Consider the following 25,405-nt stretch of genomic DNA (forward strand, 5'->3'; position numbering starts at 1 on the left):
ATAGGTTTAGTTATTCTCATTCTTCTAAAAAGAGTGAACAAATATTTTCTCTACTCTCTCACTCTCTGGCAATGAAGGAAATCGGAAGCGCGCGCCCACTTTCCCTCGCGGAGTGAGATTTTCAAATTCCCGTGATTTCACTCTCAGTTTGTGAGTGAGAGTGAGAAGGGTCAGTTAATAGAATTATCATTCATAGAGTGAGAGTGACAAGCATTTCAGAAGTTCGCCAATTTGCCCACCATTGGCTGAGGCCGAGTGGCGCATCTCGAGCTACCGGCGGCCGGGCTTGCCGTAACGGCGAGAACAGAAAAATATCTCTTTGAAAAACAGATGCACGGCGTCTTAAATAGTCCAAGCAAAAGCTACCCAGATTGATAACATTTTAACGCCTTACTCCCAAATAATCTTTGGTATTGTGAATTGTTTTATCTAAAAAATATTTTAGACACCCTACTCAGTCTTTATAGTAGTTCTCGAATTTAGGTACGTGGTAAATCGGTTCTTTAGGCGGAAGGATCGGATGGATCCGAAGGAGCCGCGTTACTGAACCATTTCCCTCCGCGTAAGGGGAGGTTCTTTCCTAGGAGCTTAGAGAATATCGTGTAGCTCTCCCAGGCACCTGTTACGTACTTCTGCTAAAACCCTTTCTAAATTTAAATCGATACAGCTGATATCAAAAATCATTCTCATTTTCTCTTAAAATTTATATTTAAAAAGTTTTTATTTCAGATTTGGGAAATTTCAATTTTTAGCACGTTTTTAAACTAATGCCTTTAAATTGGTTCTAGTTTGATGGACAACTATATAATGTATCATACTGTCAAGTATCAATTTTCTGCGGTGAACGGTTTTTGTGTTATTGAAAATTTTCCAAAAAAACAACCAGCGGACAAAGACTTTCGAAAATGTGTGTACGTACTACGTACAGCCAAATTTTATACTGTATAGAGTTTTGTACAATTTTATACAGTTTATTTACATAAAATATATTGTCATTTGGCTATCGCGCACAAGAATTAAATAATTTTATTACCTATGAACTGCATGCTTGGGCGTACCCTGCGACAGCCGAACAAACAAACTGAATTAAACTTCATATGAAACTTGGCTGTACATGGAACCATTTGAGGTGTAGCAGTACCGTAGGGAAGCATGGCATAGTTTTACGTGTTAATGCGTTTGATGGAATCCATTTATATTATTAAAGAAGATATATGGAATCAAGTTTTGCGTTAGCCATTTTTGTGAACAGGGCTCTAAAATTATTCCTATAGATGTAAATATCTCTCTAATCTAATTAATTGTATTTAGATGGAAACTTGGTTTCGATATAAAATACCATGAATATATCTGCAATACCCCGTCTAGCCTCTGGGTAAAATTTGGGTGGGGCTTAGTTAAAGACGATACTAATCCTGTGGTGGAAGCTTCTTTCCCAAGTTTGAACAAGAGGCTAAAAGCAAGCAGTAACTGAGGCACCAACGTTTTTGTTTTCTAATATTTCGAACAAGAGGGTCTAGACTCATATTTAAGCCACATCGTTCCTATACTCCAGCTACTATTGTGCATTTTATTCTATAGAAAACAAACCGTAATTCAAACGAGATATTTCTAGTGGAAATATCCCTTACTGCAATAAATTTACTTCAGTTATAATTGTTATACACGAAAAGAAAATATGAGTGAATAGCCTCTCGACGTGCAGCCTTTAACAGTGCTAAAAGTCTCACTTTCGGATGTATTGAATTGAATAGAATCGACAGCTTGAGAATAGGGATTATTTAAATAAACGTATAGTAGTGCGTTCTAAAAATTTCCCAGCGGGAGAAGATCTGTCTAATTCCGTTCCTATATCATCCCCACTGAGTCGCGTGCGGATGCGGAACGGCTGAAACCACGAGTTTCTGCTTTACGTCAGATTGTCTTTCCAGTGGGAACCCTTACTACATTCTAAAAGACGAACGAAAAATATTTGTCTATATCTTTCGAATTCCTCTCGTTGTGAAATTTCTTACTGTAAGGGTTTGTTTCTGATTGTGTTGATTTTCTACGATTTACGGAAAGAGAAAAAATGTATGCTAAATTAGAAATGGAACCTCACTGTGTCGTGGTCACTGTATTTCGCGTGTATTTAATTGGGCAGAAGCATTCTCGAGATTATGTGGCACCAAGGTGGTCTGAGGTGGCACTCTTCGTAACTTTAGAGTTGCACTGTATAGCCTTAGATCGTTGTTGAGCTATATACAACCTTAGCACATTAAAAACTAAAAACGGTAAAATTTTAATTTGCCCACCTTGTTTTTTATTAGCACGAGGGGAATTCGCGGGACAACCGCCGCTTTTCGTTCAAGGTTTGATGACACCTAAGACTAATCACCTATTTAGATATCGCGCACTCGTAGACGACACAAGGTTGACACCAAACCTTTAGGCGATAGTTATCACTTGCGATAACTCGCTTGAAAAGTTAGATAATGGCCCCCAACGATGCCTCAAATATAAAATTCGCTGACGCTCGAAACATGGCGCCTTAGAAGTCTTCCTTCAAAATTCCGGTGGCCCTGGTTCTCTAGCGCTTCTACCACCGGGAGCCATAACCCTCAATAGGCACCTTCCTCCTGTCTTTAAACTACTCAAAATGCGTCATAGGCTTTTAAGCGAATACACAAATCAAATCGACAGGTTAGAAGAGGTATAGCATACGGATATATATTCATTGTTGTATAGATTCATGTATATAACTACACTAATTTTTTGAAATTCTCTATCAAATAAATGAGAAAATGAAATTTAGATAGGAAGTTTCCTTTAATAAATAGACCATTCCTATAATTACTGCAAAAGGGACAAACACACGGAAGGAGAGGCGTCCATCTTTCGATAATTTCACTCGCGGGTAAGAAGAAAAGGCATACTGGCCATGCGAGTTGGGTAGCATCAAAGGTGCTGCGTGTAGTAAACTCAGGCTCCGTATGCGTTGCGTCTTGGCTCGATGGGAAATAACTAACTCACCCCTGTGTGTTAGTTTCTCTGTGTGTAACTAATAGAATAGTCTGTTTAGGGAATATTGTAACCCACATTTTTAAGCAGATAAATTTAAGCCAATTTTACTGTTTAGATTATGCTTTAACTACAAAACAAACCGAAAAACTATTGCCTATTTATTTCAAGGTATTTTCACGTTAATTTTGGTTTCAACTTGGCTATATGGGACAAATTTCACGGAACTTTCAGGCTGAAAGATAAGATTTACAATGAGAATATATTTTACGGTTATGGTAAAAGTAAAAAGGAAGCCACGGAAACTGAAATCAAGGAATACTTCCAAGATTCTACTGAAAAATGAATAAAACTTCGATTTAAATAGGAGTCCACTGATCCTATAATACCTTTAAAACCCTATACTTTGTAACGATCCCATATTTAAATAAAGAGTTAATAAAAGATCTTCTAAAAACAAATTTTAAGTTTTCAATTTAAATTTCTTGTTCCATAGCTAATAAACAGGTTCACGGGTAGTTGAGCGGTTTTCAAAAGAGCGTTTTGGAATAAAGCGGTGCCCAAAACAGCGGTTTGCAAAACCGCGTGGAAGCAAAACCGCGGTTGCTGTTTCCGCGTTTCTCAATACAGCGCTATTTCCCAAAACAGCGGTTGTTGTTTCCGCGTTTCTCAATCTAGCGCTATTTTCCCAACCAGCGGTTTAGCACTACAGCGTTTCATAACCGTTTGCGATCCTCAGGTTATGGACTGGTTCGCGGAATATATTTTGGAAAAGGTGGCAGCAAATTAATAAGAGTATATTTTGGAAAAGGTGCCAGTTAATTAATAGGAGAGTATTTTGTAAAAGGTGCCAGCTAATTAATTGGAGGATATTTTGGAAAAGGTGGCAGCTAATTAATAGGAAAATATTTTGGAAAAGGTGGCAGCTAATTAATAGGAGAATATTTTGGAAAAGGTGGCAGCTAATTAATGGGAGAATATTTTGGAAAAGGTGGCAGATAATTAATAGGAGAATGTTTTGGAAAAGGTGGCAGCTAATAGGAGAATATTTTGTAAAAGGTGGCAGCTAATCAATATCAGAATATTTTGGAAAAGGTGGCAGCTAATCAATATCAGAATATTTTGGAAAAGGTGGCAGCTAATCAATATCAGAATATTTTAGAAAAGGTGGCAGCTAATTAATAGGAGGATATTTTGGATAAGGTGGAAGGTAATTTATAGGAGTTCAAATAATCCATCCCAACCAAACATTAAAACGCATTAGCACACTAGACCACGAAACTGTTTGTTTGACAATCATTAAAATTCAAACCTAAAGCTGAAATCAATACTAATTGAGCTCGGCATTATCCATCCGTTATCCGTAAATTAGTGAATAATCGATTATTTATAGATAAATGTTGTGGACATAATTCGATTTAATATACAACTTCTGTTGATAATTCTGGATTATGGATAAAATAACGTGGATAATGGATAGATAATGCCGAGCTCTAATACTTATACCTTCAACAATACGAAACAACGCTCAAGATATAAACGCTGTAATCAAAATGCGCTGAAACGAGAAATGGCTATAATGGCAAACGCGTTTATGAAAAAGCCGTTTTGGACAATGCTGTTTTGATAACACGCCCAATCGATAACATACCAATAAAACATGCCTTTGACAACAAAGCCTTAGAAAAGTAAAATATATGTTTTGAAAATTAATTGGCTAAAACATTATAGTTTTCAGTTTCAAAGGCCATATCATAAAACATCAATTATTTTTAAAATATGCTTTTTTTCTTCTTTCACAAAAATTTCATTTAACGCAAAATATTTTTCAACGTATTTAAAAAGTATCGTTACTTTTTGGTTATGAATTTAGCTCTGAAATGTAGTTCTTAGAAGAAAATGGACCATTCCTGGACAGTGGTGAGCCACAAGAGAGAGTAGGACGCCAGTATATCTCCACTCCCATTTCTACTCCCCTGGCTGTAACAACGTACTTGATCTTTTAGTACAGTCATTTTAGCCCAAAAATGGAGGGAACCCGGAACAAATTGAAACAAAGCTGAAAAGTTCAGATCTTATAGATTTTTGGGCGCTCTTTAACGTGGTGTGGTCTTCCACACTCTCCCATTGGTGGAATTTCCGCCATATTGGAAAATGGCGGACAAAATCAAGAAAACGTTTAATAACTCTGGTTCTACTTAACCGATTAACTTGTAATTAGGCTTCAATTGTAGATGACCTTCAAACACAAAATTCACCTCTTAAGATATTGTGGCCTGCAACTAACCAGAAGTTCACAATCTGACTCCGAAGATTAGCCTCGTATAAAAATGAGAATAATTTCGTTGAGCCCTGTAATGTACGTTATGCCGGTTTACCTTACCATCCCTTTGAAATTTAGCCTCGTCAAAAAAGTACCTTTCTCAAAAATAATGGATCGGCTTCCATTAGTTCACGCATGGTAAGACAAAGGTCTTGCTGTTTTAGGCATGATGTAGGGGGTATGATAATACCGGTAGTGATGCCCTTGTAAACTGGCAAGAACAGTAAAATAGCTTAGTGCAACTTCTTGCTCCACCGCTCTAATACTAGCATGAAACTGGCATGAAACATACTAGGATGTCAAATTCTCTATCCTTATTATAGACTGTACAGTCTCTTCTACGTTCACGATCTTGCACTACCGAAATCACGAAGGTGCTCGCCAATGCCGGTAAAGGTGCTTCGCACCGGATGTCGTGGGTGTGGAAAGCGTTTGGCAAAAAGCACTGCCGCTAGTTGAAAGTTACCGCGACCTTCACCAAAAATAAACATCCTGTCCAATTTGTCCTGGTTGAAATAGGTTGGCATTTTGCTAGGAAACAAGACCAACTACTGTAATTCTACTACTTAGATGCTACACTACAACACTGTATATCAAAAGGGACCGGATCAAGATCAAAGATTGCCGAGTTGAGCAGTTCTTGGGCTTATTGTGTTGAAGGTCGCTTTAGTGTTCGACACGTGACACCGCTATATGTTCCCATAGGTCCAAACATTTACCATCCTGGTTTTTAGGCTCAACGTTGCGGTATTGCCGGTCCCGTTATAAATACAAGGTCTGTAGTGATTCAACTGTAAAAGTACGCGTGTTTAAAAGGCTCAAAAACGGTAAAGAAACAATAATAATAATGGTTGGCCAATATTAAAACACCCCTAACCTTTAATTTGGTATAAATAGGGAAAAACAAGTTGGGAAAACCAAAATTTTACCTCTCCGAGACCGAGTCAAGAGGTCTACTACTACAAACTTATTTACCTAGATATGGAATTATTTCTCTTTTTTGAAGTAAAATTTATGAAATATTGAAGCAGTTTTCCAAGCATAGCGAATATACAGTAAAGAAGACGACATTTTACATCCAATAAGGATAAACCTTGGACACATGGAATCAGTCAATGGGGAAAAGAACAGGAAATGAAGTCTACGCTTCAGCTGTTCACCGTTTATTCTGATAGCTAAATTCACAACCGGTTTGCAGTGTAAACACTATCGTCTCGTCTCACCTCATCAATATTCTTAGTTTGCCAACATGAATGTTAACGTTAAATAACACCAAAGCTAAATTGTAGCTAGACGCACTAATAGTCAATGCGCACCATAAAGAGAAAAAAGTCTGTAGCTACTACCCGTTTACCATTGGCCCTTTTACTATTTTAATTGCCACCATGATCTTTTCTTCTATTATAAAATCTTAACCTGATTATTTAAGTGTATTTAACTTTCGGCTCACTCTGAACCGTTGATGTCTCTTCATTTCAGACACGAAAATCAAAGCCCAAAGTTTACTTCACCTCAGGCCTCAATTATTTACTATTTGTTTCACTAAGCCTATTGCAGATAAAATTGATGTACCCGCCGGAGTCTAGAACTTAGCTTTCTTCATGTAATCACTAAACCAAGGATTATTCTATATACAGATGTAGTATAGCTTAAGTAATATATAAACAGCCATTTCAAATAACAATATTAAAAACAATTTTTGGAATATCAAAATGAAACAGAGCTTTAAAGCTACAAAAGTACTAAATGCGTCATAATTACGAAAAATACTTCCACATATTCACTTTATATTTTGGAAAAAGGGAATATTAAGGTTCTGTATCATTTCTTAACACATCAACACAAGGCTAACTGCTAACGCGACGCACTAGTGTAACAATGGACGGACACACACAGACAAAAACATAGACTGCTTTTTAACTCTTTCCGTATTAATTTTGAGTTGAGAAACAAGATTATCTTAAATATTAAAATAAATATAATTAATATTAAATATTTTCTTCGTTAATTGTTCGCCTTATTGAGCGTTACATCGTTTTGATAAAGAAGAATTAAACATTCTTGAGAGACTTGACTAATATTGGCGTTTGAAATGAAGCATACGCCGGTTGCTTCGCCTTACTCAAATAGGTAGTATATAAGGGTGTCAAACTACAGTTAAAAGCAAGAACAACCGCAATTGCGAAACCATTTGATGGACATCCCACCCTAGGGAGGCTAGACGTTTCTCGTAACTCTAGCTGATCGTCGCGAATGTCTTAAACCAAGCGATGACGATGGAGTTAGAAGCCAATGAGAGAGATTGGTGTCTATGTGGAATAGACGGAAGACCAGTAGATGGTGGTGTTTAGAAGCCAGTATGTACAGACTGGTGTCCATGTGGGATGGACGAAGACCAAAAGATGTTGGTGATTAGAAGCCAGTAAGTACCGACTGGTGGCCTTGTGGGATGGACAAAGACCAGAAGAAGGTGGTGTGAGAACTCACTGTGAAAGCAGTTCGGAAATGGCGAACTCGTTTGGCTCCGATTTGGAAACTGCGAACGCGGTCACGTGGGTGTAACAACAGACAGACAGACAGACACACAGACACACACACACACGATCGTTACAGAACCTCTCCGTGACATACGTCACTCGGAGAGGTAAAAAGGTTTCTTTGGGAAGAACTTTGAAGCAGAAAGTCCGAGTTGCCTATAGCACCGAGAAAAAAGACCGTTGTGAAAAGTGCTCGTCGTTACGTTGCAGCTAGGATCGAATTACATTAGTTAGTCTCGTGTCTTAGAAAAATGCCAACCTATGCCAACCAAGACAAATTGAACATGATGTTTACGAGGATTACCCAATCCGGCAAGACCTTTACGTCAACTAGGCCTAATTGAAGCCGATCCTTTATTATTTTAGAAAGGTGCTGTACTCTGACGAGGCTACATTTCACAGGGACGGTACGGTAAACCGGCAAACGTACATAGTGGATCCAACAAAATTCTCACTGGTTACGACATCATTTCCACGATCCATCAATTGCGATGGAATATCAAATTTTGGGTGGGCATTCTTAAAAACCGAGTTATCGGGCCATTCTTCTCGATGAGAAAATCACTGAAGACATTTACTTGTATTTCCTGCGTCAAGAGTTTAGTCATTGTAAATGTATAGCAACACATGTTTCTTGATGAGTGCCTCCACCCCAATGGTAATCACATTGAACATTTACGTTCGATGTGACAGATTAGGGGTTGTAATTTGATGCCCAAGTTTTAAGACAAATCGTAGGACTGTGCTTTAAAACCTTTTGTTGCATTCAAGCATATTCTCCATTATTCCTTTTGTACCTTGTCACTTGCATAAAACAAAACATTAATTCCCACCATTTATTTACACCCTGTATAATTCAGTATGGTGATTTCATCCGTTGGCAGTATTGGGGGTTGTCCACAAAGGAAGGTTTTAGTCTGATCTTTTCCACACTGTATATCGTGTAGCTTTCCTGGGCTATGGTTATGCACTATAAGTGTGCAGTCTTATTCGCTTTTGGTAATACCCCTACATTTTATTATTTGTCTAGTATAGCAACAGCAATTCCAAAAAACAAAAAAACCAAACAGCGACCTAGAAAAGCGGCTGCTGTTTTGAGAAATAGCAGTGTATAACAAATGTTTTGAGAAATAGCAGTGTATAACAAAAGTTTTGAGAAATAGCAGAGTATAACAAATGTTTTGAGAAATAGCAGTGTATAACAAAGGTTTTGAGAAATAGCAGTGTTTAACAAAGGTTTTGAGAAATACTTAATACAACTGGATCATTATACTCTAACCTTTCCTTAACATACCCCAACCAGCTAATTTTTCCTATTCTAATACTAATGAGATTTAAATAACGAAACCAAACCTAACCTTATCTGATCCCATAATATTGGGGTTAAATAGACAAACATATCCTTACTTATTACTATTGGAATTTGGAATTTTAAGTAATAGATCCTAATCTGTTCTAATACTATTGGGGTTAAATTAACGGAACCTACACTTACCTGACCCAGTACTGTTGGGGTTCAAATAATTAAAGCTTACACCTAATACAATTGGGGTTCAAATTACCAAACCTAAGCATACCTGACCTAATACTATTGGGTTAAAATTAGGCCTTTGCGAGTACTCGCATGCGAGTCCGAGTATTCGAACTCACAATCTGTTTTCCTAGAAATCTGCGAGTACTCGCGAGTCCTCCGAAAGGCTAGTAACACTACTCGACGATTCCATTTACCCATATGCAAGTCCCTTTGTTCTTTAAACTAGGCCTAGTCTAATTTTTGTTGGGCTAATCCATTTCTTCTTTGCGAGGGGTCAACTAAAGCAAGCACAACTCACAGTACCATCGGCCACTCGATTTCCCACTACTCGCACTCCTCTAGTTAAATAAGCAAACCTTACGTGACTTAATACTAAAGGGGTTCAAATAGACCAACCTAACTTTACCTGGCCAATAATATTGGGGGTTCAAATAACCAAACCTAACCTAATAATATTGTAGTTCAAATATCACCATCATAAACGAATATGGTTTTTCATATCCCAGTTGTACTTCTCTGTAGGGAATTGATGTAACTGTACACCGCGTTTATGAGAACCGCTGTATAGGGAACTGCCATTGCGGGTAAACTGCGTTTTCGGAAAATCGCAGTTATAAGAACCGGTATTACGGGAACAGCTCATATGAGGACTTCCCGAATATTCGTACCTTTGACATAATGAATCAATAAAAAGTTATTATAAAACGATTATTATATTCCACCAATTTTCACTGATTACAGAAATAACATAGACCTGCATTGTTTCGTGAAATTATTAAACTATTTTACTTCTATTCAAAATTACATGAAATTTTTCAAGCTTTCTTAACAATATCTGAAATTATTCGCTGAATTTGACATAACCAGCTTCATATAAAGCATTACCGACGGCTGCTAAAACTTCAGGGTTTTCCACTCCACTTGACTAGAAATGAATGCGTGTTATTTATACTGTTGGTGTTATTTTAAGAAAAAATTCTAATAATTACCATATTTAGTCCTTTGGTTAGAGCTGTTATACTAGGTCTGTTAATTTTACCAGTTGGTGTTCGAGGTAACTCTTTGACAGGGATTATTTTACCAAATGTCACCGCTTCACCAAATTGTTTAGACAATAGTTTTAGTATCTCTTCCGAAATTATTTCATGGCGTTCATTGTTACCTTAAGAAAATTTAAAACAATTCATTGAGGAATTTTATTTAAATTTTAAGTTAATCTCACCCTTTTTGACCATAAATAAAGTCACTGGAACTTCTTTAAGGATTAAATTAGGAGTCGAAATCACTACGCATTCGGAAACTTCTGGGTGACTCATCACAGCCTGAACAATAAGAAAAAAATTATAAAGTAAATGTATTTTTATTACCAGAACTGCTTTCGCTTTACGTATTGAATACCTCTTCAACAGCTTGCGCTGCCAAGTAAATTGAACCGTGTTTCATTAAACAGTCAACCCGTCCGTCAACGTACAATCCGCCATTTTCATCCAAGTAACCCTCATCTTTCGTATCAAAATAGCCCTATAGTCAAAGGAAAATTATTGAAAAGCACCTACAATAGAAGCATAAGTACGCAAACTACCACTAATAAAAAGCACGAATCAAAATAAATTTTACCTCAAATTCATGGAAGTAATCGTTTTTACACTTTTCATGTTCGTCCAAAAGAGAAATTAACGCCCCTGGTGGAAGTGGTAGTCTAATAGAATGACGCAATATTAATGATACATACGCTTAAGCTTAAATAATAAAAGTTCAAGCTAGAAGCTTTCTTTTAATCCGAATTAAAGAACATTAAAAATTAGCAATATTTCAAATTGGAACCGCGTACACTGGCATAGTTTTAAATTATTAACTGCACCTTAAGCGTTAGGCCCTTTTGCGAAAACTACCAGGTTACCTAATGAACGAATGCCTCAGTGGGTATTTGGTATTAGTCGTTCATTAGAAGTTTACAGCATTGTCGTCATCTTGGCTTAAGGTGCTCGCTAGCAGGGAGCACAAATCGAATTTTGTGCTCACTGTCGCTAGTAGCGGACAATTTTGGCAGAAGGGTTTAAATTTCACGGGTTTTTATATCCTAGAAAATTTGCATTTCCGCTTCCGCTACATACACATTTATATTCAAGCTTGCGCATTGTCCTAGCAGATGATGAGAGTAACCTAGCGAAATGATTTTACAAAACAAAATTGCAATGTTGAAAGGTAAACAAACTCGTTGTCGTCTTAATTTAATTGTTACAACGAAAGAAATTACAGATACTGACAATGCTTGTTTTAAATCTCAAACGGCAAACCTCCAACATGAACCTAAACAAAGAAAAGTTGGTGGGTTCACCCAATTCTAGGAATAGAATATTTGAAGGACACTATGAAACATTGATGGGCGTCAATAATTTAAGCCTTGGTCTATGAAATAACACGCCTATACATAATTTTCACCCCAGAGGAGAAAAAGGGTTCCAGCTCAGTTTTAATCCGTACTTGACTAACTTGGCTCACAGAGGCCTGACAACACTGCACTGAAGTTAAAGCTGAAAATGGTGAGCACATTTCTTTAGTTCCGAACAGTGAAAACTATCTATAATTTGTATAGTTTCAAAATCCAGAGTGCATATAATATTAGATACCAGTGGCCACTGGGCGTAGTAATGTTTATCCTCCCGATCGTGCGGTTTTGGGCAGCTTTTCATTTACATAAAATCTCAAATCTTTATTTTTTATACTCAATCACATCTCACATAACCTAAAACTAAAAATAAATAGCAACGATCAGACGAAGAAAATTTTGCCGCCCAAAAATATTCATTTTTTCTGGCTAAAATTGGTCACGTCACGTGGTTTCGAGCTTTTGCGGATTTGAAAAGTGGATGCGGGAAATATCTGTTTCATTTTGATTGGCGCGGAAAGTGAAAATACGCTTAAGCTGAATGTATAGACACGATACACTATTCTGACTGGTGAATCCGACGATAATGACCTTTTCTCCAGTCTACCATGCTAAAACCAAGTTCTTTTTGGTCTACAAGTACGTATGTTTTATACGATGTTACCGCTCTCGCCCAGACGGCAACTTAACAATACGACACATATGTCACAAACAAGATCCTTTGTCTAGTATTTCCTAGGGTTGGTACTGGAAGCCACGATAATGTACATTATTGGAATCCCCAATGGCTTAGACAACAATGCCATCAAATACTCGAAAGACAAATAATAACTATACTTGTGATATCAGATCCATCATTCATCTTTTAAATTTTTAATACTCTGCGTCATAGGTCTGAAATTTATCATACCGACACTTTTTCCGTCTGAGGTATAGCATAGTTTTGTTCAAAATAATGCTCCTCTGATCTGTTCCACACCGTATGCTCTTTCAGATAAAATCGAAAAATTCTACCCTGCAATTTTCTTTTAAAAAAGTGACGTACTTCAATAATATCCTTCCTTTCTCGTAAGGTTTCGCGTTGGATAAGTCAGTTTTCATAATGACAACTAAAAAAAGCATTGTTAATTAACACTTTATTTATACAGGATGACTTCAGTATTTGTGGCCAATAACATCTATGGGATAGTATTATTCCACTGAAAACAGTATTTTTCCCACTATTTGGTGTTGAAAGGTTGATAGCGTGAAAAAGAGGTGAATTGTTTACTTAAAGTATTTATATTAATTACTAAAGAAATTGATCACAATGGAATCCGTTCACGCAACGACACATTTTCAGTTTGTATGCGAGGTTCTCGCGAAAATAGGCCAAATTTGCCGTTGTAATTTCACCAAACGCGCGTCGTATCCTATGTTTTAATTCTCCATTGGAAGTTGGCTCAGTCTCATCGAATCACATGTATCCCATGAGATGAAGTCCAAGGTATCGAAACCATCTTCCTATCCAGGTTTAGAGCGCGACGATCTAGGCACTTACGCCCAAAGACACCCTAGTAAGGTTGAGTGCCATGCACTAGCTCAATTTCTGGTAAAATTTCTGTTTGAACTACACAATTAAAACCAAATCTCTCATATCGATTAAACTCAATTTCAAGTTGCAATGCATATACAGGGTGTTTCTGATAAGCATATCATAAATTAAAGGGTGTGTTCATTGGGTCAAACTAAGTGAAAAGTATCAGAGAACATGGGGTCTACAACGTTTAGTTTCGAGGTACGGGCCCCAAAACGTGAAAAATGACAAAAATATAGAGTAAGACATACAGCTTGCTCATCTTGTTTAGACAATTCCAATATCCTCCCATCTAAGAATTCAAATCAGCCATTTTCTAGCAGAAGTGTATTATTAAAGGTAAAAGTGTGCAAGGACTGGTCAATAAAAATGACAAACAAAGAAGAGTTTCCAGTTAATGTTTCTTTTATTCGTACATGTACCAAGATTTTTGCAGCAGTTTTAGAGGTAATGTTCAAAGTGCCCACCATTAGCATTAATACAAAAATGTGCCCGTCTTACGATCGATTCTTGGACATGTTGAAAGATGCCTGGCAGGTTTTGGATTGTTTCACACCCTTCAAGTATTCTTTGTCTAAAGTCGTCTACATCACGGACTTTACTTTTGTACACCTAGTCCTTGACATTACCCTGCGAATGGCGTCAAATAAACCCACAAGCAACAACTGTTAGGAGTCACCAAGTTCAATCTAGCTTAAAAATGTGGTGCGGAATTGTCGGTTCACATTTATTAGGGCCTCATTTTCTACCACCCAGACTAAATGGCGACGCACCTTGGCTTGGGAAGGGCGCGCATCCACTTAGCCCACACAACGTAGTGGTTACCAGCTCTCACCTCCGAGCACTGATGAGGACCCAAGCTAGCGTGTGCAAAGTTAAGAGCAAGAGCGGGAGGACAAAGGGGGATAAAGAAGCACTCCATCTAGCTTGCGCCCTTAACTTCGAGACTCTCTGGGGGTGACCACCAGCATGGGCTGCCCTCAGAGCGGAGTTCTCTCCCACCTGTAGTGGAGTCTCGTGGTACACTAGCTTTTGGGGTTGCTCGACGGTGTAGGGGACTGCCGGTGCTTCGGGTGTGCGGACGATGTGGCGATAGTAATTACCGGGAAATTCCCGGCAACTATCGCCACGCTTATGAGCTCTACTCTCTCTAATGTGGAGCAATGGTGCCGGGAGGTTAATCTCACTGTTAATCCTGGCAAAACTGCCCTTGTTCCTTTTACGAGGAAGAATACTAAAGACCTATGCAATGATATCTCCTTTTTGGTCAGGTCCTGACAAAGTCCTCTGAGGTGAAATACCTGGGGGTGACTTTCGATTTCAGACTTACATGGAAGCCGCACCTTGATCAGTGCATCAAGAAGGCCAAAATGCTTTTCTGGAGAACCAGGAACTCTGTCGGAAAAAACTTGGGGCCTCAACCCCAAGGCCGTACACTGGCTTTACACCGGGATCATTAGACCCATAATATCCTAGGGGGCGCTTGTCTGGTGGACGAGGGTCCGGCTCAAGACGCGGCGCAGGCTGACCTGCGCAAGCTTCAAAGACTGGCCTGCATTGGTATCACGGGAGCCATGAGATCGACCCCGACTGTTTCCCTGGAGATACTCCTTGACATGCATCCTCTTCATCTCTTCGTTGAGGAGGAGGCTGCCACAGGGGCCTACAAGCTCTAAAATAATGGCTGCTGGGTACCCAGACTTTGGGATCACAGCCATACTAAGCTCTTCCGGGAGTATGCTGCACTTGAGCCATCGCTGACGATGTGCTCTGACAAAACCGTTACCAGTTTTGATTTTACAAAGCCGTTCAGCATCCACTTTCCCAGTCGGACCGAGTGGACTAACCTGCTGCCTCTTGTTACCGGGAGTGAAACTATTTGGTTCACCGACTGATTCCGGCGCTGATGCCGGCTACTACTGCCAAAGCACAAGGGTGGGTTTCTCAGAGAGTCCAGGCGGAAATTGCCGCGATCTGTTATTGCGCGGACTACTGCCTCAAGAAAGGGTATACCGGACGGACTGCGAGAATTTACTCTGACAGTCAGGCCGCCCTGAAAGCGCTGAACCAGTGTCAGATCACTTCTCAACTGGTCTTGATATGCTTGTGCGACTGGCGTCCCGTAACAGGATCCAGTTGTACTGGTGCCGCTGCATAGCGGACATCATGGCAATGAGCAGGCGGAGACCAAGTTCTTGGGAACGGCGCCGGTCGTCCCCATCCCCTACGGGTACGCTAGACGAAGCCTGCATGACAGGTTGAATGTCATTCAAAATCAGCTCTGGCATAATAAGGAGGGCCAGAGACAGACGAAACTGTTTGTCAATGGCCCCTGCAGGTCTCGGGCTAGGGACCTTATTGCGCTCACCAGGTGGGATATTAGGCCGGCCACCGGTCTTTTGACCGGACACTGTCGGCTAAATACTCATCTCCATCTGATGGACCTTGCTGACGACCATATCTGCTGGTTGTGCCGGGAGAAGGAAGATACTCCCTGTCGCATACTGTGTGAGTGCGATTACTTCGCCCCACTCAGATTAGATCTCTTTGATTCACATCCTCGCGGGTCTCTTCCATAACGGTGGAACGAATTCTACGTTACGCCTCGGCCACGGGTCTCTTCAAGGCCTGAATATGAGGGTGCACAATATGCCTCTGGCATCGGTGCTAGGACGTGAGCCCCCCTCTCCCCAAACAATAATAATAAATAGCGACGCATATCTCGAGTTTTTAAGAGAGACTTTACCGCAACTACTCGAGAACATAAAGTTAGCATTGCTACGTGACATATGGTTTATGCACGGGTGTGCCCTGTCGTGCATAAACCACATGTCACGTAGCAATGCTAACGGTATGTCCTCAAGTAGTTGCGGTAAAGTCTCTCTTAAAAACTCGAGATATGCCAGCTATTTAGTCTGGGTGGTAGAAAATGAGACCCTAATAATTGTGAGCCGACAATTCCGCACCACACATAAAACTAATTTGAACTTGGTGACTCCTAACAGTTGTTACATGTGGGTTTATCTGACGCCATTCATGGTCATTGTGACGGTCTTCACTTCTAGCTCCAAACAATTGGCGTCTAAGATAATCTGCATGGTTAAGAACTTGCACTTTCTGAATACTCCTCCTTGTGCAAACCACCTCCAAGAAAATGTATCATAGGCCAGATAAGATTTTTACGTGAACGTAAAACAATCAGAAACGAAAAGATTTTTCTCAGATCGTAAAAATTGCGGTCGGTTGGTATAAAGTACGATGCTGTTGTTCACAAAGTCACAGAGTCGCTTAAACCTCCGGTAGTGACATAATGGCGTACACTAATGCAGAATATGCGGATATGCATCTTATGTTTGGACTTGCGCAAGGAAATTCTATGGAGGCACGGAGACAATATCAGGAACAATTTCCGCAACGTCGCGTAACGGATAGACGAACGTATGAGGCTGTTGACCGGCGCTTGAGGGACACGGGTCAACTACAACCACGAAATAATCTTCGATCTTCAAGAAGGCATCGAGGACATAGAACAAGACGTTCTTACCATGTTCGAGGATGACCCATCAACTAGTACTAGACGAGTTGGACGACAGTTTGGCGTCAATCACGTCTTAGTATGGAGAATTCTAAAAGGGCATCAGTTTCACCATAAGTCTATTATGTAAGGTCCCTTACATAATAGACTTATGGTTTCACCCGTATCACATTCAGAAGGTGCAAGCGGTTAACCCTGCAGATTATCCTAGACGACTAGACTTTTGCCGGTGGTTTGTGGATAGAGTTGAAGCTCATCTACTCCCACGCGCTCTTTTAGTTACCGATGAGGCATCTTTCTCCCGTGATGGTATTTTGAACCATCACAACGACCATGAATGGCGTCAGGTAAACCCACATGCTACAACTGTTAGGAGTCACCAAGTTCAATTTAGTTTAAATGTGTGGTGCGGAATTGTCGGCTCACATTTATTAGGGCTCATTGTCTACCACCCAGACTAAATGGCGAGGTATATCTCGAGTTTTTAAGAGAGACTTTACCGCAACTACTTGAGGGCATACCGTTAGCATTGCTACGTGACATGTGGTTTATGCACGACGGGACGCCACCACACTTCAGCCGTATGGTTCGAGAACATCTCGACGCTACATTTCCTTTGAGGTGGATTGGACGAGGAGGGCCAGTTGCGTGGCCGGCGAGATCTCCCGATTTGAATTCGTGTGATTTCTACCTTTGAGGTCATCTCAAGGACTTGGTGTACAAGAGTGAAGTCCGTGATGTGGAGGACTTGCGACAACGAATACTTGAAGGGTGTGAAACAATGCGAAACACACCAGGCATCTTTCAACATGTCCAAGAATCGTTCGTTAGACGGGCACATGTTTACATTAATGCTAATGGTGGGCATTTTGAACAATACCTGTAAAACTGCTGCTAACTTTGTACATGTACGAATAAATGATACATTAACTGGAAACTCTTCTTTGTTTGTCACTTTGAACCAACTTTTATTGACCAGTCCTTGCACACTTCTACCTTTTATAATACGCTTCTGCTAGGAAATGGCTCATTAGAATTCTAAGATGAGAGGGTATTGGAATTGTCTAAACAAGATGAGCAAGCTGATTTTTCCTACTCACATTTGTGACATTTTTCACGTTTTGGGGGTCAATGTTTGGGGGCCCGTACCTTCGAAACTAAGCGTTGTAGACTTACTTTGACACTTTTCACTAAGTTTGACCCAAAGAGCACACCCTGTATATTTTTTAGGATACACAGTCACCATTGTTTGAAATAGTCAAGTGCAACTTTGCGAGAGTCAAAAATTAGCAAGAAAATCTGCAACAGCAGGTCAGAAGCTTACTCCGAAATTTTGCACCATCTATAAGCATACGCGCGACGACGCAGTTCTCGCTTGTATGTAAACATAAAGGCGAGGAAACATAAACCAGATAAGCTTTATCTCTCCACTTTTAGCGTCGACTGTGGCGGTATATCGCTTATATGTAATCGAGCCTTTTATGTGAATTTGAAAAATTTGCCAGTTTAATGTTCATTTGGGGAAAAAACGACAAGATATCTTTTCGCTTAAATATTTTCAAAAGCATGTAAATGAAAGTGCTTGAAGCTTGTGCTTGAGCCTGGGAAAAAATCAGAAGAGCAATCGCAAGCAATAAACTCACGCTTCAAGGGGATTTTTAGAAACCATGCTATTCCGAATTTAAGGTGCGGTTTCAAAGTTGCGTGTTAAGAACTTTGCATAATAACAAGAGGACCGGGGGCCATTTTCCGAAGAAAAGGCTCCCTATTTTCGTTAGGTCTATAATTTGTAAACTAATGTCTATTCATATTCATTTCTTTCGCCACTTTTTCATTTTTGTTTTTATAAATGAGTAACCCAATAAGCCGTAAGTTTTGTATTCCATAATATCAGAAGTATGTAATACTTCTCTTCGAGAGCGAGGTTAACCGAATCACATATCGACAAATAGTTCCCTCTTCTTTACTCTGTTAGCGTTTAACTATTTGGCAAGACGCGCTTGTGGATTTTCGTCTTACACCAAGACGAGGTTTGTGGGTTGATTGCTGGGGATTTAGTGCCAAACAATTACAGAATTCACCTGACGGTGCGATGCCCATCTGAAATTTGATGAGTAGGAAAGCAAACAAAAAGGGTGAGCCTTGGAAGAATGACGTTACATAACTAATGTATTAAGAGGATCCTGATTCACTTCTTCTATTCTGATAATACCATAAGTCTATTATGTAAGGTCCCCATAATAGGGGGACGTTACATAATAGACTTATGATAATACCTATTTCAGATAGTTTTCCAATACTGTTTAACTTTCGGCAAAAATTTGTTTCAAATTATCATCTCTGCCAAATTTTAATACCACGCTTGCTATAAAGAAGAAAGTCACAAACGCTCAGCGAGAAGCGATGTATGGCCATCCTCGCGGCTTCTACATTCTCTCGCAAATAATAATAAAGCAGCGATCGCTATTTCTAAAACAGTGGCCACTCTTTCTAAAACAGCATTTTTGAACAACTAAGATCTTTTTTGGAAACGCGGTTGCTATTTTGGGAACTGCTCTTCTGAGAGCTGCTGATACAACGACGTACGTTTGGTAAAATGACTGCTGCAACTTTGAGCAGTTTTCGCGAGCATATCACGTACTGACTGGAAATGTGTCTTTACGTGGTCGGATTCAATTGTAAACAATTTCTTAAGTAATTAGCATACAGCAGAATTGCTTATTCATTAGCAAGCAATTATTAAATGTTAGACAATACGTTACAAATTGTGTCGATTAGAGCAGTGTTTTGCAATACATACGTATTTTTTACGTTTTCGATCTTGCACACCAAATAGTAAGAAGAATTCTATGTTCAGTGGAATAATACTATCCCATAGTAGCTATTTGTCACAAATACCGAATCCACGTCCCTTTATAGCGTCCGCCAAGGAGAATGAAGTGAATGAACAATTTTTTGTTTTGCTTTCTCGATTGATAAAGTCATTTCAGAATGATTCAAATGAAAATTTTGTAATATTTAGTAAATCATATTACGTGGAAAACACGGGGACTCGCTTCCGAGTTAACGGCTGTGTGTAATATTAACTAGTCCAAGCCTTTATTAAACTCCACGCAACGAAAATTCCTAAAAAGCTTAAATAGTTTTCCTGCCTATGCTATATTATTTTATAAATGTAAATAAACAAAAATACGTTCTCCATCCACTTTATTCTCTCTTTCAGCTATAAGAAAGCTAACTTTCCATTCCTGGTAGAGGAAATGAAGTTTTGAAAACTCTTCTAACACGTTTCCTTGGTACAGTGTTGAGACCGACGGAAGCTAAACACGACAACTCTGTTTAAATATATATAGTAGATTGTTATAAATAAAAACTGTTTGATACTATTTAAATTTTTCTTATTGCCATAGCATACCCGTTTGCCCGTAACAATTCCAAATACTTGTGTTAAAAATATCGGCCGTCCATTCTGCCGTTGATTTATCTAGTCTTTCGCCTCCGTACTGTACTTGCTGGATACTAAAGAGCCATCATTGAAACCAAAAAGTATAATAATTTCAAGATAGCTTACGAGTTGAGATTGAACCGAGAAGCGACTTTTCCATCAGGGTCCTATAAAATAATGAAAATAATTACTGTAATGCGACGACTAGCCAAAGTCACCGTAATGCCATATTTCGATCTTAATTTCATTGATCTTTAACTGTTAAATGTCATCAGTATGATAATTTTATTTCCTTACTAAATGAGATTTCACGGAAGATTTGTTGTTATTTTCATAGATATTGAATGGCATTAATAGCATTATTTTCTTAGCCATTGCCTTTCATTTAAAAATTAAACTGTGAAATTGTTAAGGCTATCAGCTACTGATGAGTTGCAAGATCATGAACTTAAGGTCATGCTGACATTTTTTCAATCATAGATCCTTCTTCTCGTGAATTACTTGCTATGTTTCCAAGAATGATTGCTTTATTTATTGCAAATCGATGCGTTAATTAAGTGATAAGTTGCCAAGAGTTCAACGGTTCTGACACAACTATTATTACCCAAAAAGTCAGTTTTTAAACTTGCTATTGTGAGAAGAAAGCGCCTAAGATTTCATAAAATCAAACTGTGAGACTTGCCATTGACTTGAGGATTTTCAAAACACCAGGCCTAATTATAAGTCTAGTCACTGAATTGGTTTCGATTAACTTGTAAAGAGCTGTAACGTCAGATGTCAATAGATGATCTCCCTGATTTAAAAATTATTTAATTTTGTTGTGCGTTTTAATTTATGTTTCTTTGAGATAGCAATACCTCGTAGATGACGGTTCTAAATTTCATCAATAACGGTTTATATATGAGTAAACTGTGACTCGCTATCCATCCCAAATTTGTAGTCATGTAAAATGCCTCTTTTTCTTGGTCAGTAATTACGTACCTTTTATAAAATCGTTATTACTGTAGTTGATTTATATACCATAAAAAACATAGACTTACTTACGAATCGGTAATAAGCTTGACCGCATACCCACCGGTTGAATGAACAACTCCCTGCAATTTTGAAAGTTATATGTATTAAATATCAATTGCAAGATTATGTAATGTTACCTTTGGCCTTCCGGTAGATCCAGACGTGTATACCACGAACAGCGCTTCATTCGCTTCTACGGAAACATACCCATGAAATGGCTCTACAGGTTTCACTTTTGTTTCCCAATCATCATCCCTTCCGTTCATCATATTCCCTTGAAACTTCGAGAAAAATTAAATTTAAACTTATAAATATCTTGGGATCCATATCTATGAAATTTAAAGCCCTCTCTGACTTGCAAGAGCCATATGAGTGACTTAATTTGCCTTTCAAATGAGCCATCCTACACTGTTATTGGAAAAGGTTCAGATGGGGTTCGGTTTTTAACCATGGAGGGTTCAATCGACACAAATGGTGCTATAAAAAACCTAAAATGGTAAAATCTAAAACAATGGTTCACTGGTGTACCTTAAAGGGTTCATCCGCATGAAAGGCTCCTATATAAACCTTTTAAGGTTCAAATTATCTCGATGCAGGGTTCAGAGATAAACCTTACGAAGTTCATTTGAATAAAAGGTTCAATCCTAAATCTTGAAAGGTTGAATGACAAACCTCACATGGGTCATATGAAAAAAGATTCAATGCTAAACCATGGAAGGTTCAAGTATAAACCATGGAAGGTTCAAGTATAAACCATGGAAGGTTCAGGTATAAACCTTGCATTGTTCATTTAAATATAAGGTTCAATTCTAAACCATCGAAGGTGTAGTAAGAAACCATACAAAGTTAATCTAAATAAAAGGTTCAATGCTAAACCATGGAAGGTTCAGGTATAAACCTAGCAAGGTTCATTTAAATATAAGGTTCAAATCTAAACCATCAAAGGTGGAGTAAGAAACCATGCAAACTTAATTTAAATAAAAGGTTCAATGCTAAATCAGGGAAGGTTCAGTGAGAAACCTCACAAGGTTCAATGCCATAACACTAAATGTTAATTTTTATTAAGGTTCAAATTAAAAAAAATTGAAGGTGCTTTATCACAATTTTAAACGTTTAATGATAAACCATTACGGGCGCCTCAGGTTGCGGCTCGTAATATTTTTGTGACGGAGATTTATATACTCCTTTTAGCACGTTTGAAGGGGAATAATAATACATATCACAAATTTAACGTAACGAGTTTTGAATTTGAGGGGCTTACAAATTTGAAATATATTTTTAAAATGTATGCTCTTATAACCACTAAATAATGTGTACATTTGAGGTCGCATTATGTCACCGTTTTTAAGTGCATATAGCGGTGTTTTTTACGTACGATACTACTGTTCTTTAAATTTTACTAAGCGGTATATTTAGCGCTGTCAAGCTGGAAGTAGCCTATTTCTAAGTATTTTGTTTCAGAACCTTTTAGCTCAAAATGCACAAGAAATTCAATGGACGAAACCATTTTGGGTTGAAAAGGTAGGTTTTTGGTTTTGAGGAGTCGGAAACTTGCTTATTTATAAGATTTTGCAACATTATTAGCACGAATCATTTTCTATAGAGTATTTCAGCTCACTGCCTTTATTAGAGCTTGTGGGAAGTTAACATGGAGTGATACTACTCCATTGACAGTTTTGGTTCTCTAGTTTGGTCACAAGACTACAGTTTTTGATGCATTTCCTTTCTCTCGGTTTATTCTCTCTTGCACCCTGCTACTTTGATTGAAAGGCGTGATAAGAATGTCGTTCGCGAAACTAGCATTTGCAGAAACGATGGTACAGTCGACGCAATTAAAAACTTTCTCTCCCGCGACGTCTTGTTTTAACATAAAGCCGCAAATCTGATACAATTGATAAAAAACCTATCTTATATTATTGTTTGAATATATTTTTTACAAAGTGTTTTTTTTTAAAGTCGCTACTTCCCATTTCCAAATGCTAAATAAGGGGTTTTGAATCATTAGGGATGATTTTAAAGAAAAAGTGAACAGTTGAACATAGCTCGTCCAAATAACCGAATGACATTCCAGTAAAGGGGCAGTGATGTTAACTGTAATGTTCTGAATACACGTCCACCACGGAATCAATGCATTGAGCCATATTCATATACCCTTTAATATTACACAAATGTATAAGTCAACAATTGTAGAATGATACTTCAAATCTGCCTTTGGTGAAGATGTGGCCACCGGTGCGACATTCTGTTCCACTATGGTTCGCAAAGGTCAGAGGGTGGAAAGAGATTTCCATCTAGATTAGTAGCGATTCTTCAATTCTTGATGTCAGTTTCAACATAAGTCTGCATGAACGTTTGGTTGAAAACCGCGCATTTCGGAGAGAACCATCTAGAAATTCAATGCCCAAGCAATTCCCTCAATATGTCGCCCATTGAAAACCGCTTGTCGGAAATAAATGTTTACACATTCAAAGCAGAAAGGGTCACAAAATAGTGCCTACATTTGAGAAAGTGGTTGTGTTCATTGTATTCAACTAATTGGGGTTCGCAATAAACAAGATGACGAACCTTTCAACACTCTAAGAAATGAAAGTGTTAAAAACGTGTTAAAACGGTGTAAACACCGTAAAAACACCCGAAAGAGAGTTTTATTACCTTGATTTTTTAGGGGCCAATTAAAAGTGTAAATTCGGTGTAAAATAACACTATTAAAACACCGTTCGAAATTAAACATGAAAAATTATAATACTGCGGGTTTCTTAAATAAGGCCTTTCATTTTCATTAATGTTTTAATATTAAAGTCAATACAAACAGTAAAAAAATTATTGAAAAACGTAATTGTTAAACCTTTTTTTAAAGATGATATTCAAGAAAGAAAACAGTTTTATCCTTTAAATAAAACTAACAAAGAAATTGGTAATCTGGCGGTGTTGTACCTTCATAAAACTATGCTAAACGTGTTAGGTGACACTCTTACAGGTGTTAAGCGACACTCTTAATAGTGTTAGGCGATACTCTTAAAAAACGAGACTAGGTTAGGTATTGGCCTCACAGTAGGGCCAGCTATTGAAGCCAAAGTGGGGCACTTGCTTTTGTGACATGTTTTATCATTATTTTGAGAAAAATTAGAGTACTAAATGGATTTTTTTTTGTAAAATCTGTAGTGCAAATTAGATTAAACGCGTTTCTGGTGCTCGAAAAACTCTTAGTGAAAAGAGATTATTAAATTTAACTAGAACGTCTTTATATCTACTGCTTGAATATTATAGCCTCCAAAACTAATTTAATACCCTATGCATTTGTACAAATCAAAAACTTTCTGCCTTTTTCAGAAGTTTATAAACCCGTTAAATTGATTTATATGCAACAACCCTCGCTTAAAGAGGTATAGTTCTGCATGTGAGAACTTTCCTCCCTATAGGTGATGAAGTTCTCTCAAGATGAAACCCTGCTATGAATATAGCACCAATTGCTAATAATACTGCGGATAATCAAAATTTTATTTAACAGTAAAACCACACTCGATATTTGAGTTATGCCTCATGAAAAGTCTAAGAAAAATACTAGAATTTCTACTACTATCCCACCAAAAAATCTCCCATTCTTAAAGGTGTTACGCGACACTCTTAAAGGTGTTACGTGACACTCTTAAAGGTACTCGTTCGAACCTTGCAAAGGTACTCGTTCGAACCTTACAAAGGTAGTCGTTCGAACCTTACAAAGGTACTCGTTCGAACCTTACAAAGATACTCGTTCGAACCTTACAAAGGTAGTCGTTCGAACCTTACAAAGGTAGTCGTTCGAACCTTACAAAGGTAGTCGTTCGAACCTTACAAAGGTAGTCGTTCGAACCTTACAAAGGTAGTCGTTCGAACCTTACAAAGGTAGTCGTTCGAACCTTACAAAGGTAGTCGTTCGAACCTTACAAAGGTACTCGTTCGAACCTTACAAAGGTAGTCGTTCGAACCTTACAAAGGTACTCGTTCGAACCTTACAAAAGTATTCGTTCGAACCTTTCAAAAGTACTCGTTCGAACCTTTCAAAAGTACTCGTT

General features: G+C 38.4%; 2 protein-coding genes and 1 long non-coding RNA gene across 8 annotated transcripts in view; 1 reads left to right on the top strand and 2 right to left on the bottom strand.

Annotated features, from left to right (window-relative positions):
• The window catches only part of LOC149704588 (lathosterol oxidase-like), a 39,068-nt gene extending 35,607 nt beyond the window's left edge, over positions 1 to 3,461 (top strand). For all 4 annotated transcript variants that reach the window (XM_089867036.1, XM_089867032.1, XM_089867033.1 and 1 more), the window contains one exon: positions 3,172 to 3,461. In XM_089867036.1, coding sequence (XP_089723162.1) covers positions 3,172 to 3,346 — 175 coding nt within the window. In that variant the 3' untranslated portion in view covers positions 3,347 to 3,461. The remainder of the gene's footprint in view (positions 1 to 3,171) is intronic.
• A 6,692-nt stretch (positions 3,462 to 10,153) lies between these two features.
• On the bottom strand, positions 10,154 to 22,116 carry LOC149704592 (acyl-CoA synthetase short-chain family member 3, mitochondrial-like). Of its 3 annotated transcripts, XM_089867030.1 has the most exons (15): positions 21,882 to 22,116; positions 21,709 to 21,830; positions 21,491 to 21,634; positions 21,384 to 21,433; positions 21,197 to 21,320; positions 21,022 to 21,132; positions 20,466 to 20,506; positions 20,310 to 20,413; positions 20,134 to 20,229; positions 12,829 to 12,892; positions 11,012 to 11,093; positions 10,793 to 10,915; positions 10,617 to 10,716; positions 10,384 to 10,556; positions 10,154 to 10,319 (listed from the first exon to the last, which is right to left on the bottom strand). In XM_089867030.1, the coding sequence occupies exons 3-15, from the start codon at positions 21,620 to 21,622 to the stop codon at positions 10,236 to 10,238; spliced, it is 1,284 nt and encodes a 427-aa protein (XP_089723156.1). In that variant the 5' UTR covers positions 21,623 to 21,634; positions 21,709 to 21,830; positions 21,882 to 22,116; the 3' UTR covers positions 10,154 to 10,235. The 3 variants fall into 3 exon arrangements, with proteins under 3 accessions (XP_089723156.1, XP_089723157.1, XP_089723155.1); XM_089867031.1 differs by lacking the exon at positions 21,882 to 22,116 and having other exon boundaries at positions 21,380 to 21,433; XM_089867029.1 differs by lacking the exon at positions 21,882 to 22,116 and having other exon boundaries at positions 21,491 to 21,758.
• Positions 12,905 to 19,920, bottom strand: LOC149704593 (uncharacterized). The gene is made up of 2 exons (XR_016381945.1): positions 17,775 to 19,920; positions 12,905 to 17,695 (listed from the first exon to the last, which is right to left on the bottom strand). It is a non-coding gene; the product is annotated as an uncharacterized LOC149704593 (long non-coding RNA).
• Positions 22,117 to 25,405: the final 3,289 nt, after the last annotated feature.

This window comes from Phalangium opilio, unplaced genomic scaffold (genome assembly GCF_054372755.1).
Source record: "Phalangium opilio isolate 3A_F unplaced genomic scaffold, DU_Popi_V2 ptg000017l_1, whole genome shotgun sequence".
Lineage (NCBI taxonomy): Eukaryota > Metazoa > Arthropoda > Arachnida > Opiliones > Phalangiidae > Phalangium > Phalangium opilio.

What these genes read in the sequence shown, in the direction of transcription:
- LOC149704592 (XM_089867030.1), bottom strand. Translation starts at nt 21,622, where the DNA reads ATGATGAACGGAAGGGATGATGATTGGGAAACAAAAGTGAAACCTGTA. An exon ending in TGAAAATCCTCAAGTCAATG is followed by an intron (nt 20,507 to 21,021) that starts GCAAGTCTCACA and finishes ATTATTTTATAG; the next exon opens with GACCCTGATGGAAAAGTCGC. An exon ending in TCTCGGTTCAATCTCAACTC is followed by an intron (nt 20,414 to 20,465) that starts GTAAGCTATCTT and finishes ATGGCTCTTTAG; the next exon opens with TATCCAGCAAGTACAGTACG.